The 13,572-nt window shown below is 52.6% G+C and overlaps 1 protein-coding gene across 2 annotated transcripts in view; it reads left to right on the top strand.

Moving 5' to 3' along the window:
- The first annotated feature begins 534 nt into the window (after positions 1-534).
- The window catches only part of JADE2 (jade family PHD finger 2), a 77,382-nt gene continuing 64,344 nt past the window's right edge, over positions 535-13,572 (top strand). For both annotated transcript variants that reach the window (XM_074156268.1, XM_074156267.1), the window contains exons 1-2: positions 535-692; positions 3,736-3,821. In XM_074156268.1, the coding sequence (XP_074012369.1) occupies positions 587-692; positions 3,736-3,821 (192 nt within the window). In that variant the 5' untranslated portion in view covers positions 535-586. The remainder of the gene's footprint in view (positions 693-3,735; positions 3,822-13,572) is intronic.

Raw genomic sequence — 13,572 nt, 5'->3', positions numbered from 1 at the left:
AGTAGATACCGGCTGAGTGGGAAGATGAGTCAGAGGGTAAAACCCCAGCCTCATCATACACAGGGGTCCTCTTAGCGCCGGGATGCTTGGACTTTCCCCTGCAGACATACCGAGAGGGTGCACAGTTTCCATTCTCCTGTCTCTGCACTTCTCAGATTTGCAGCCCAGGCGGGTTTTTGTTGTTCGTCCCGTCCAACAGCACCTCAGTCTGTGGCGGAGCATCCTCCGGTCCACGACAGGGCATCCTCTGGTCCATGGTGGAGCATCCTGTGGTCCACGGTGGGGCATCCTCCGGTGGGGATGCTCTTGCAGAGAGAGGGAAGGCCATTCGGTTGTGAATCCTGCACAGGCAAATTGCCACACAAAGCCGAGTGATCGAAGTGTACTCGCTGTACCTCCTGGGAGCAGGGGAAGGCTGGTAGAGAAACACCGACGCCCTTAAAGTTTTTAAAAAAGCCCTGTGAGGGTTGTTGTCTTCCTTTTTTTTAAGCCCCTGGGTAGTTGTCTGTGGTGAGGGTAAGTACCGGCTGGTGCTGGGATAACGTGGTGCGCAGATACTCAGAGATAACAGCGATTTGGTGCTGAGATGAGTTTCCTGGGCATTAAGTGTAATGTTCAATTTCTTTTGTTACAGATGGAAGAAAAACGACGCAAGTACTCGATCAGCAGTGATAACTCAGACACCACTGACAGTAAGACCTTTAATTCGAGGCTTTGAACGAGATAACTAAGCGATTCACCTCCAGCAGGGAAAACGCTTGAATAATTACTTTGCAAAGGGTGGAGGAAGCTGCATTTTACTGGGAAGTCTCCGCACAATGAATTGTGCGCCGGGCTGGGTTTGTCAGAAAGGCAGCAACAAGCTGATATCAATTTAAATGCCCGGCTGTGGCTGCTCTTAACTGATGAGAGCGTCTCCCTCCTGTGAGGAGGCTGGGAGACAGGGAGAGCCACTGATTGCAAATCTGCTAACGAAGCAAACATCCTTTTGTAGTGGAGTTGTCCTTCCCGGTGAGCTGCAGCCCGAGACTGGTTCGCTCTTGACTGAGTTGTACTGGGGCAAAAGGGAAGTTTTTGCTGGAGTCAGGGGAAAACTGGAGCCGCCTGGTTCCCTTCTCGCCAGCTGAAGAGTGATGTGGGGAAAGGGATAAGGCTCAAGCCAGCAAAGCCTGCAAGCCCACGCTTGCTTTTCAACATCTACCTCACTTCATCCTCATTCAGGGAAGCACAGAAGCATGTGCTCAACAATAAACATGTGCAAATGTGCTGAATTTTGGCTATAAATAGAGCGCTCTCCCACTTCTCCTGGGGTTTCACCCACTGCAGACATACCGCAGTGCCTCAGCGCTCACTCCCTTCGAGGCACGACTCTAATCCCTTGTCTGGGCTCCGGAGTTTCCTACGAATTTCAGTCATTCAGCTCTTGGTTTCTTACAGAGGTCTCAGTAATTTCATCTGGGCCCTGCTGGGAATTTGCTCTCCGTGCTTTATGGGATCTGGCTGCTGGATATCCGAGAACGAAAGGGACTTTGCTAAAGAGACTAAAACTTCTGGGCCTTTTTTTTTTCCTAACAGGATGATGGGGAGATTACAGGGGGTTATGGAAAGGCTGATCTTGCTGGGTTTGGCTGCCGTTCCCACAGCTTTAGCCAAAAAAATTGTCAGCGTGAGCGGAGTTCGCACCGCTACCGCCGACGGGAACCTGCTGTTCGGCTGCTGGAGGGGACCCCCATCCTGCCGGGGGGTCTGGGGGAGGGGGGGTGCTGAGCCCTGCCTCCAGAAAAGCCTTTCAAGCTCTGTCAACACCGCTGGCTTCTCGTAAAATAAAACATCTCTGTCTCAGAAAGGGGTTTGTTTTGGAAGCCGTGCTCCAAACTTCCCATCTCCTAATCCCCAGATGCGCAAGGGTTTACCAAGCCCAGCCGCGCTCGCTGGCTCCTCTGCATTTTGGGGGGGGGGGGGGAGGAAGGCATCTTTAATCACCGTATTAAACAACGAAGCCTTATCTCTGTTGGGCTTGGATATTCATGCTGCAGGTGATATCTAAGCTGTTGACAAATGCTCTCCTGCAGGATAATTGTAAACGAAGTCATGACCTTCTTTATCCTGCCTCCGCCGGGAAGGGGTGGCGGCGGCCGGGAAGGGGTGGTGGCGGTGTGTTACCCAAGTCTGCGTAGTTGTAGCACCACGTTGGAGATGGTGAAGAGGGGACAGGGTGGCAATCAGTGACTGGAGCTCTCGGTGTGAGCGGCAGAGCTGCTGCTGCAAGGATTTGGGCGAGGTGGCCAGTGAAGCGGTGTTTCCCGGTGGCCACAGTGTAGGGACTTCGGCGTAGGGCTTTGCCTCCTCAGTCCTCTGATGTACCGGAATGATAAAAAAAGAATGCATTTCTGTGGAGCCCACTGAAATGACATCGAGGCACTGCCGTCAGGAAGACAGTTGTCCTTGGGGAACTGATGCCATCTAATCTGGCCTTCGTTTTATGGAATCTAAGAAAGTGGGTTTATCGAGTAAACAGGGCAAGGTGAGCTGGTGCCTCTTCCCCTGCGAGCAAAAATTGGCATCTGAGACTGGTCTGGGCTCAGGAGGGACTCCACTGCTTGAGCTGGCGGAGGGAGGGACCTTTCCCACCGCGCTGGGGACATCCCCGGTCCCCCAGGCCCAGCCCAGAGCCCTTCTGAAGTCCTGGCACGCAGGGACCTGTTGGGCTTGGCATTTGCTTATTTCGTCCTATTCGGCCACCCAAGGATAAAATCGGTGTTAAATAGCCCTATTGATAGTTAATTTGTTGCACCCCCAGCAAAACACTTGTGTAGAGTGGAATCTGAAGTGATCCTGCTGCACAGGAGACCCGACCGTTATTGTTATTATAAAAAGATTCCAGTAATTAGTTTTAGTATTATTTTCTTTTTTTTTCTTTTCCCTTATTTATTTATTTATTTATTTATTTATTATTGGTGATAGTAGTAGTGCTAACAGCACCTCTGGGCTGGAAATAAAAGTTAATAACATAATGATCCCAGGATGTTTCATGCTCCGGCTGCCCTTGCCGTGTGGAAGTGGTAGCGCCGGTGATGCTGCCGCTCTGGTTGGGATGATGAGAGTCCATTCATAACGCTCCCGGAGTAAAGTAATCCCAAATCCCAAAGCAAATACTCTTTTACTACCGAAAACCGTAAAGCGCTTTCGCTCGGTGTGTCCTGTCGCGTGGTTCCCAGTAGATGCTGAACCACACGCAGACGTGGAAGTTATTAGTCCGGACACGGGCAGAGGAGTTTTGCCCAATTTGGTCAATATTTTTGACCATAGGGTCTGAAATCCTCGAGTTCAGATGCTTGTCTTTAAGCGTCCTTGTTAGAAAATTTTTTACTCTTATCTCCTTAATTCCTGATTATGGTAGATTCCTGGTTCTAGGAGAGCTGGCCCTGACCCATTCCCTCTTAGAAGCTGTTCTTCCTCATGACTTTGGGTTTGCAATTCTGATGTCTGCATTTGACAACAGGCTTTTTTTAGGTTTCAGGGGTCTCTGTTTCGTCATCCTTAGCAGCAGCAAAGTGATGTTAATCTGTTCTGGTGAAATATCCTGAGATGTGCACAAAAATAATGCCATCTCAAGGTATTGTCACCTCGTAGTGTTGGTTGAGGCTGCAGTAGCGGTGGTGGGGCTGGTGACAAAGGTGTGGACAAAACTTCTGTCTCTTTTGTTGGTAACCCGTCTCTGTTGCCTCGTTGCAGGTCACACCACGTCCGCCTCCAGATGCTCCAAAATTCCAAATACCAAATCCACCTGGTCACGGCAGAAGGAGAAGAAGCCCTCTGAGGTATGTAAGTTTTTAGGCTTTTGCCAAAGGAAGAGTTTTCCCCTGTGGCCATACTTGCCCACATGTGGTGGCAACCAGCGTGCCCCCGGCTGGCAGTGGGTGCTGGGAGAGGGCATCTTCCAAGGAAAAGCCACAGCTCCTGCTGGCGGTGCCAGCCTCAGCCTCCTGCTCGGCTCTGCTGGGAGGGAGCAGGTGGAGGTACCTGGTGGGCATGTTGGATGAGTGGTGGGGAGGTCCTTGTGCCCACTCCATTGGGGTCCTTGTGCCCACTCCATCCCTGTTGATGCAAGGGGGAAGAGATTGAGTTTGGTGGGACTGGGAGGTCCTAGAGTATCAAGATGGCTACATGCTGAGGTTCCCCAATTTGGGTGCCCACCTGGTTGTCCTCTCATGAACGGCACTGATGCCAGGGGTGGGTGGCTCGGTGGCACGGAGGCTCCTCCTGGTGAACAAGGGGGAGGTGCAGAGAGCTGTGAGAAGAGAGACAGCACAGCTGAGTTGGAGATTACGTTGTGTTGGGTTTCCTCCTGTCACGGGGCTCAAGGGCATTAAGGTGAGGCCGTTGGTGTCTGACCTTGTGGCAGGGTTTTCCCTCGCTCCTTACGGGTACGGGCAGCATTGCCCACCCTGGGGGGCAATGCCCAGCTCCCCCCTGCCAGCTCTGCAATGGGCTGGGGTGGGGAGAAGCAGCCTTTCCCAAGGACCAGGCTGGAAGGGCCAATGCCATGCGCTGTTTTCCCTCGCGTGCCTCGGATGCATTTCCACTAGACGTGGAAACTATACGAGGCATGAGCTGCTGTTGTAGCAACTGCAGTGTTTAGCTGTGGTCATCTTCGCTTCAAGAGCAGCATGAGCAAAGCCAGAGGGACATTGTTCTCGCATTCCCTTTCCTCTTGACCAGGGTCCGGAGTCAAACAGAGCTAAGTTTAGAAGCCCGTGAAGCCAGCATGGCTAATGCCGTCTCCCAGGCTGTAAACTCCTGCCCGAGCCCCCAGGTTTATGCTTCTCCTGAGGCTGTGGCCCCGGTAAACACAAAACCTCTCTTAACATCCTCCCTTTGCATCAAGCTGAGTAGAGATTTTGAGGTTTTCCTGTGGTCACTACCTGAATTACAGCTGCACTTTGTTCTTGTCTCTGTGACAGATTTACATTGATGTATCTAATGTGTTGGCAGTGGACAGAGACTTTAAAAAGTCCGAGTTCCTTGTGCCTTGGGTAAAGAGAGGGGCTGAAAAGCTGTTTTTGCCAGCTGAGGTGATTGGAAACGCTCCAGAGAGCAAAGCACCAGGGGTACAGATGTCACTGGCTGCTGACAGGGCTGTTGGAAAGTTGTGTGTTAGGGCTGGTAATGTCATTTTTTGATTAGATCTGTGTCTCTCGATATGGGTGAGGGGATGTATTTTGAGAGCTCAATCCGCCGTTGAAAAAGCAAAGCATTTAGGGCATCTCCTCCTCCTGGGACACCATTGCCCCCTCTCTGACATAAGTGCCCATCCCTGTGCCCGACGTGTCTGCAAAGGCAGCAGGCTGGCCGTGTTGGAGCCTTCAGGAGTCCCATGGAGGTGCCCGGCGTTATACCTGGTTAGATGTACGAGGATGTGACTCGTGTGCCACACGTGCCACCCTGCCTGCCACCCAGTAAAATCCTCCTCCGAAAGAACCTGCACCAGGAGATCTCTTCCTGCATCGGGAGACCTCTTCCTGCATCATCACAGGTACGGACACGCTTTTGTCTTTAATATAAACCAGCTTTATCAGCCAGCTGGGAGTTTACCTGGCCGCTAATGAAGTTTCTGGGTATAAGTCCAAGTCAAGACTCCAAGTGAAAATCCTCCTGCGCTTTGTGAGGGACGTGCAGACCCAGATGCAAGTTTTGCTGCTGTACAACAGCTGGAGTGAAAGCTGGATCTTAGTCCGTGGCACCCGGGGAGACGTCAGATGTGGGACCACCGAGTTCCAGCTCATCCCTCTGCTTCATGCTCCTTTATGCCCCAGAGGATGGTTCTCAGTGAAATGTAGCTCTGGAACAAATAAAGTGGAGCAAAAGCTGAACAGTGCCCAGCCTAGCAACAGTTGGGACAGAAAGTGAGCCCCGGTGGCATATCTGAACTGAAACTCCAGGGGAATTCGGGGAGGCCATGTGTAATGACTCAAGTTGGAGTTTGGCCAGGATGCTCAAGCTGACAAACCATCTTTTACAAAAGCATGGTGGGAACCGGAGCAGATGGGACTGGTCCGGATCTCAGCTCTGCTCCCCTTGCCCTGCATTTTCTCCACGGCTACTGGGACCTTGCTCTGCTTGAATCCAGCTCCAGGTGAAACCCAAGGGTTAGGAGGATGTGGATTATCCTGGTGTTGGACGCAGGATTGCCCCGCACAGCAGGTCCGAGACCTGTAGTGATGCACAGTAATGGTTTGGAGCTCACTCCAGTGAGCGCTGGTTTATGGATTTTTCTCTACAACAGCATCTTCCACACTTTCCCATGCGAGACCCACCTTCTGCTCTTACCGTGAGCACCCGTGAACCCGTCTGGTCCGTGCTCTGCATCCACTGCCTGTCACCTGTGAAGTGCTGCAGAGCCTGGCATGTCCCGGGGGATTTCCTGCAGGAGCCCTGAAGGATTTCAGGCGTGGACTGGGATGGACATCGTGTCCTGCTGGAGCGAGTACTGGGAAGTGTAAAACATAAACCACAACACTGTCAAACCTGCTTCACATGGAATACTGACGTACCTTGCTCTTTGTGGTCCCTTTCCATCACACTGAGGATGGAAATCCTGGGAGGGTGACACGGAGAGCGTGATGAATCCCATTCCTGGAGGTGTTCAAGGCCAGGTTGGATGGGGCTTTGAGCAGTCTGGTCTAGCGGGAGGTGTCCCTGCCCAGGGCATGGGTGTGGAACTTGGTGATCTTAAAGTCCCTTCCAATCCAAACCATTGTATGATTCTATGAATGTATTATCAGACATTGAACCCCATAAACAGACATTTTGGGGCTGGACAAGCCTTTTCAAACAGTGACTCAAAACTCCGGGTTACGTGTGGCTGGTAGGTTTGTCAAGAGCTGAGCCTCCATCGAGGTGGAGAGGGTCCAGGCGAGTCCCGAGGGGCGGCGATGCCGGAGGATGGGCTGGGGGGAGTGTGTGTGTGGGGAACCTCCGAGCTCTCCTGCTCCTCTCGGAGTCGTGTCCTTGTTTCTGTGGGAGCTGCTGTCTCCATTCCCCCTGACAACCCGAGCAGGGGATAAAAAAAATCAAAAGCATTAGTGTTACATAGTTGTTAGCCGGGTCAGGGGGTGATGTTTATTATGAAAGACTCTGTGAGAAGGGATTAACTATACACATTAAAAACCACCCGATACAAGGCATCTGGAAAAACAAGCTTCTTAACATGGAAAAGTACTGAGCTGTTTGTAAACATCCGCGAAGGGGGCCATTGCCAGGGAGGGCGATTATATTTATCTGTGCCTGTCACGGGGCTCTGCCCAGGCTCTCTCCTGACGTGTCCCAGGCACCAGGACTCCCTCTCGCTGCCTCCCTTGCCGAGGTGACAATTGTCCTCCCCTGCCCCTCGCCTGGGCAGCGGAGACCTTGGGGCAGAGCCATGGTGCGATGGGGACGATGCCCCGGGCATGGGCATGGCTCTCCTGCCCTGCCTTTGCCCGGAGGCAGGGGATGGATGTGGGGAGCTGCTAGCAGCTTCTTGCATCTGCAGTGATAGCAGTCTACCAATCTGGTCATTTTAATTAATCTCGTTAGAGCTCGTTTGCCTCCGAACCTGGCCCCAAATGGAGCGTGGTGGACGGTACCCATCCCCGGGCACCGCCAGCCGAGAAGATGCAGGTCCTGGTCCTTGCCCCGGGAGCTGGAGGGGAGGGGGATGCTCGCTTGGGTCCTCCCTCTCTTGGATGCTGAACCTGCAGCGGGGAAGAAGATGCGCCTGAAGCGTGGATTTCTCCTGCTTTTAGCGGTGCGTTAGCGCAATCCTGCCCCTGGCTATCGGGCTGCTTGGGGGTATGAGCGCCAGCCTCGCCGGTTAGACTGCAGTCATCAAGCCCTCTCTCCCGTTTCTGACAGGGAGCAGTTGTCAGTGTCTAAGGAGAGAATATAAGAGCAAGGCAAGTGTATAATGATAGTCGCCGGTTCTATCTGCCAGCTCCCAGCCATCAGTGGCCCGGGGACTCCCTCGGCTGCTGCCTCTTGAGTCACTGCTTTCCCCGCTCTCTTAGTCATTAGCTCCCGAACTGCTTGGGATCCAAAACCGCTACCCTGCGATGAGTTGCTCTGCTAGAATATATTGGGGGGGGGGGAGAAACCATGTTTTTTTGGTGCAGACCACCTGCCTGACAGCCCTAAAACCATCCCTTTTCTAAGCTGAAGAGCCCTGCGTGGTCTCAGCTCTCCTCGGTGGGTGCTCCTCGTCTCCCCATCCATCATTATCGTCCTTCATCCCAGATCTTCTGGAGACCAGGGGACCGCAGCTGCAGGCAGGGCTCAAGATGAAGGGGAAACGACAAATTTATACAATTTACATTATTTTCTGCTCGCCTTGTTTAGATATTACTTCCGCGCTTTGAAAGATGTCTTTTTATATCTCTTTACAAGGATTTAACCCTATTAACAGACATCCTCGTTGTTTCCCTTCCAAAAAATAATTCTTGGCGCATTAGATCTTGGGTTTTTTTCCCCTGCAATGGGTATATAAAGGCCCAGTGCAATGTGAATTTAGTCCCTGGGCTCTCCAGGCTTGAAGAAGGGCTTTTATGAGTATGGCCAAGCAAGACTGGACGTGCTTTTACTGGGCTGGACGAGGAGAAAATCCCTCTCTGTTGAAAGGTTTGACTGCGGTGGCTTTGTCACTTTTCCCAAGCCGGCGTGGGGATAACAGATTAATGCCATTGTCTTCTGGGTGCTGAGAAGGGCCAGACAAAAATGCTGCTTGTTCCTATTTTAAATTCTGTTGTTCATTGAATCTTTAACATTCAGCATTTTGAGAGGAAGCAAGACTAGATGAAGAGATAGCAGGCTGGCTCCCAAATGAACATGAGAGTAAGTATTTTTTTTCCCCACAGGCAGATAATATCGCTGCTTACAAACACACACCAGGCATTGCCACGTTTCGGAGCCTTGCAACTGAATATCGCCGCCTGTTTCATTATGGAAAAGGCAGGAAAAACGTGCTATAACAGCAGGGAAATAGGGCTGGGGGGCAGGAGGGGCAGCCGAGGGCTGCACCCGCGGAGGTGCCGGCTCAAGCTGATACGAAGACAGTTTGTACAACCAAAACCTATTCCCAGGGCTCCCATTGTTCCCGTTGTTTTCTCTTTCTGTAAAAATCCTTGTGACTCATGAGCTACAACAAACAATTTTATGCTTGAGAGAGTGAAGGGCTAACAGCTCTGGCTGGAAACGAGGAGGGAGCTGGGGACACCCCTGGTCCCAGTGTGGGTGGAGGAAGAGGGTTATGGCTGGGGGGGGTACAGGGGACATGGCTGCCAGGACTGTGAAAAAATGAGTGTTGAACCAAAACCTAAAGAAAACCTTAAAAAAACCCACTCGTGGTGACAGGCTGTGGTCCGGAGCGATGCTCAGAGCGTGCTACGGAGAGGTCCTCGGTGTGAGATCCCGTACGGCTGCGGTGGATGCGAGGGCGTCGGGGGAGGATTGCAGGTTTGCTGGGTTATAGGAAGGAGCAGATTCCCATGGGAGATTCCGGATGCAGGCTGTGGTTCCCACCTCTCCTGCCTGCCCTCTCCCTGGCGAGAACGTTGCGCTTCCCCGCATGCACCTGGTTTTGAACAATGGGCTTCATTTCTCTGACATTTTCTACTGGTGCTTTGCAGCGTGGAGTGCTTTGGAAAGACTTTATTTTTGCTAAAGCGTTGGGGATATAAACATTTATGTGTATGGAAAAAACCTGCATCCTATCCCAGTGTTGGGAGCAGGGAGGGACCTTCTCCCTCTGCCCCAAGGTCTAAAAGCCCCAAGATCTAAAAGCCCCAGGGTCAGCTGAGTGCGGATGCTGGGGAAAATGTGTAAGACAATTCCTGCTGGCTCGGGAACCCTCGTGTGAAGGGGGGTGGCTGCATTTGGCTGAGCTTCCTGGTCCCTTCGGAGCCTGTTTTCACCCAAGCTGGTTTTTACCCAGAGCCTGGAGCCAGCAGCCCCGGCTGGGTACCCATGTCAGGGGATGCTGAAGCCGTGCCGGATCCTGCGCGGCGCTCCTTGGGCTGGCTGCAGTTTTTAAAGCTAATTAAACACGGCGCTAGACGAGTTTTCTTTTCGTTTCGATTTAAAGCCCAGAACGGATACAGCTTTTTGGCTCTCGCCCAGGAGCTGGTTTCGTAGGAGCGGAAAGTCGTTTCCAGGGGATCTGAATTTGGTGGTTTCGGGCCGGTATTTGGGGCTGCGGGGATAATTGGCAGGCTCGGACCTGCGGTGCAGTCACTTGAAAAAGCTGAGTCCTTGACAGAGCCCATAAAGCGGGAGCTGAATGGCGGTGAGATTGCTGGGCCACTTTATTACTTGACTCGCTTGTGAGTGAGTCAAAGAAATTGGAAATTGATAGCGAGGATTGCACAGAAAGGTGGTGGAGAGGCTTGGAGAGGGGCTGGTCAGCCATGGAGGAGGAGGAAGAGGAGGAGGAGGAATGATGCTGCAAAGCAGGGTAGCCTGGAGTCCTTAGCTGAGGGTTCCTGATCCGTCATGGTGTGCCCATCACAGCGAGGAACTATGTTCCACGGCATCTCCTCCCGTGGGGAGCCATTTCTAGCCGAGGTTGCCCAAGCGATGGACAAAGCGATGCTGAGAGCTCCTGGAGGTGCCCGGCAGCCATCTCCTCTGCAAGGTGGAACGGATGATGTATGACGTTCTTTTGGCTCAGGGAGGAGCTGAATCCACCCCCTGCCTTGCAGGTCCCTGTGGTAACTCCAGGAGCATCCTTCCCATCCCAGGCTGGAGCAGAGTGAAGCCTAGGGTTGAAAACGGGAAGATATGTTTGCTTCACCACAGCAATAACAAAATATATTGATGTATCGCTGGGGAATGTGATGGCTTTGGTGTCCCAGTGAGTTTTGATGTTCCTGGACCGCTGGGACCGGCTGTCCTGGGGAGGCAGTCAGTTCAACACCACAAACTGGTGGGCTGAAAGGATGGAGAAATAGGAGAGGCTGGTAATAGAGGCTTGTCCTGCCTGTGAAAAGTGAGTGCCGGGGGTAACTTAAAGGCTTGTGGACCATGGAAATGGAGCTGATCCAGAGCGGTTGGATTTGCAGGACCAGGCTGTGGCTGGCGGTGGTGGTGCTGGGACAGGAGGGGTGAGCTCGAGTCTGAGACTGCCCAGCAGTTCTTCGAACCAGGAAGGAATAATCACCTAGAAGCTGTTCTCTACACAAAAAGATCTGGATGGGACTGTGTGTGCGATCAGACAGCTTCTCCCCACGGCTGGTGGGACAGCAGGACTTCTGAGCTGGTGGCCTGAGCTGCTGGGGGGGGAGGTTGGTGTCTTCCTTGGGCTGCTCTGGTAGAGCGTGGAGCAGCAGGACCTGTGGTGGGCTGCAGGGATGGTTCTGCCATGGGGTGTCCAGCTGGTGGTGGGTGTAACGGGATCCATGGTGGGTGCAGAGATGGTCCTGCCATGAGTGTCTGAGTGGCGGTGGGTACAGCAGGACCTGTGGTGGGTGCAGGGATGGTCCTGCTGTGTGTGCCCAGGCAGTGGTGGGTGCAGCAGGACCCATGGTGGGTGGCAGGGATGGTCCTGCCATGGGTGCCTGGGTGGTGGTGGGTGCAACAGGACCTGTGGTGGATGCAGGGATGGTCCTGCCATAGTTGCCCAGGGCTGGCAATGGGGCGCAAGAGGTGCAGCCCCCAGCAGGAGCTGCTAGATTCACCTCTCTGCTGCATCTCCTGGGGGAATGTTGGGCATTTTGCTTCTTTTTGCCTTTTCCTCACCGTGCCCTGCTGTGAAACACTTTTTTTTGCTCACCCACGGCTGTGGGATCAACAGGGATTGATTGGGAGGTTTTCTCCATGCGCCTTTCTCCTGCCTGAGCTCTGGGACTCCACGAGCACGCCGACCCTGACTCCTAGTCTCTCTCGCTTAGAAATACGAAGGCAAAAATATCTTGAGATTTTGGCAATTTCATGTTCTTTTTCCCCCATCTTCGAAGCTGAGGGTAGCAAAGGGCGAGGCTGGGCCCTGGGCATCGTCGTGATGTGTCTCCGAGCATCGCTGGAACCTGCCTGAGGTTCCCGAGCGAGCAGAGGTAATAAAAGGAACATCTCGGCTTGGCCTTCCCCATCGGCGGTGGATCAATAGGCAATAAACTGGAAGCCAGTGCCGGGCTGAAAGGGGAGGACGGAGCCGGGCCAGGGCCGTGGGGGGAGCAGGGACCGGAGCAGCCCGGCCTGGGAGACAATTTGTCCGCTCTTGCAGCCGCGGAGAAACAGTAAACACTCCTATTGAGGGAAAATTGCTTGTTTTCTGGTACCCAACTTTCTCCTCGCCGCCAGGTCCTCGGTTCATCAGTGCCCAATTTATCCTTTATTTGGTTTTCATAAATAATTCAGAAGAGTTTGAGTAGAATAATTGAGTCTTTTCCCAACCCTAATCCCAGACAATTCAAAACAAAAAGACATTTAGATTACAATTTGAGCGTATTAGCTGTTGGGAGATTTCCAGACAACTGATCTGCTTTCCTTTACAATTTCTGTGCCGTTCTATCATTTCTAAAGTGTTCTGCTTTGATAGTTAATAATTTGAGCATTTCCAGTTCTTCATGAAAAGACAGAGGCATCGCTGTGATAAAGTGCGGGCGTGTGTGCCGCCTTTGGATGGGCCAGCTTATCTGTTTTCCAAGAAGGACTAAATAAATGAAGTAGCGAGATTGCAAATCCAGCCTGCGATGCGCCTTACCATCTTCAGGGAAATAGATACAATCGTGCTTATTTGGCTTAAAATTAAAACTTAAGCTGCTCTGCTGATGTGAGCTGAAAAGCCAGAAGGGATGAATTTGGGGAAGACTTAACGCAAGAAAACAGGAGCCTGGGGTCCACACCGTGTAGAGGGGAGAAATTATACAGAGGGCTGATCCCGTTGCTGTGTTTTCCAGCGCTGCGAGGTACTGCACACGGTTTGCTGGAGGGTTTTGTATCTGCTGAGGGTGTTGTGGAACATCGGTGAGGCTGGTCCTGCTGGTCAGAGCGGTGGTGAGTGGCGTGGGATGCCCGGCCAGCTGCCTGTGGGATGCTGCTGGGGCGCCTGGACCGCCGAAGCCATGACCCCAGCAAACAGCCTAAAGAAATTATCTAAGTAATAGCTGTAAGCAAAGTGAAATGTGTTTAGTTTTCTGACGCCAGGGTCGGAGGGAGCTGTTTTATTTCCTGCTCGTGGACTGCAGCCCTGAGGGGGACCAGACAGGGCATGTTGGTTCAGGCTTCTCCGTCTCCCTCTTCGTGGGTAGGAGGAAGGTGATGAGCCAGACGTTGACATAAATCCACCCTGGCCACCCACCGCTAGTGTTACCTCAAAGAGATGGGGCCTGTCACCTCTCCGGCTGTCACCTGGTGCTGCCTGTGCGCAAGAAGATGCTCCGAGGGCAGGAGCCCCTCTGCTGTGAGGACAGGCTGAGAGAGTTGGTGGCATCCGTAACCATGCATTTGTAGCACGTGGAGACTTAGAGGAACCTGATCTTTCGCAAACTGAGCCTAATTCTGTCTGTAATATGTAGGCTGTTAATTATGCGTATTGAAGGA

The sequence above is a fragment of the Numenius arquata genome, chromosome 11, assembly GCF_964106895.1.
Source record: "Numenius arquata chromosome 11, bNumArq3.hap1.1, whole genome shotgun sequence".
NCBI lineage: Eukaryota > Metazoa > Chordata > Aves > Charadriiformes > Scolopacidae > Numenius > Numenius arquata.
The sequence above is the reverse complement of the archived record's forward strand: the minus strand, read 5'-3'. Positions and strand labels throughout refer to the sequence as shown.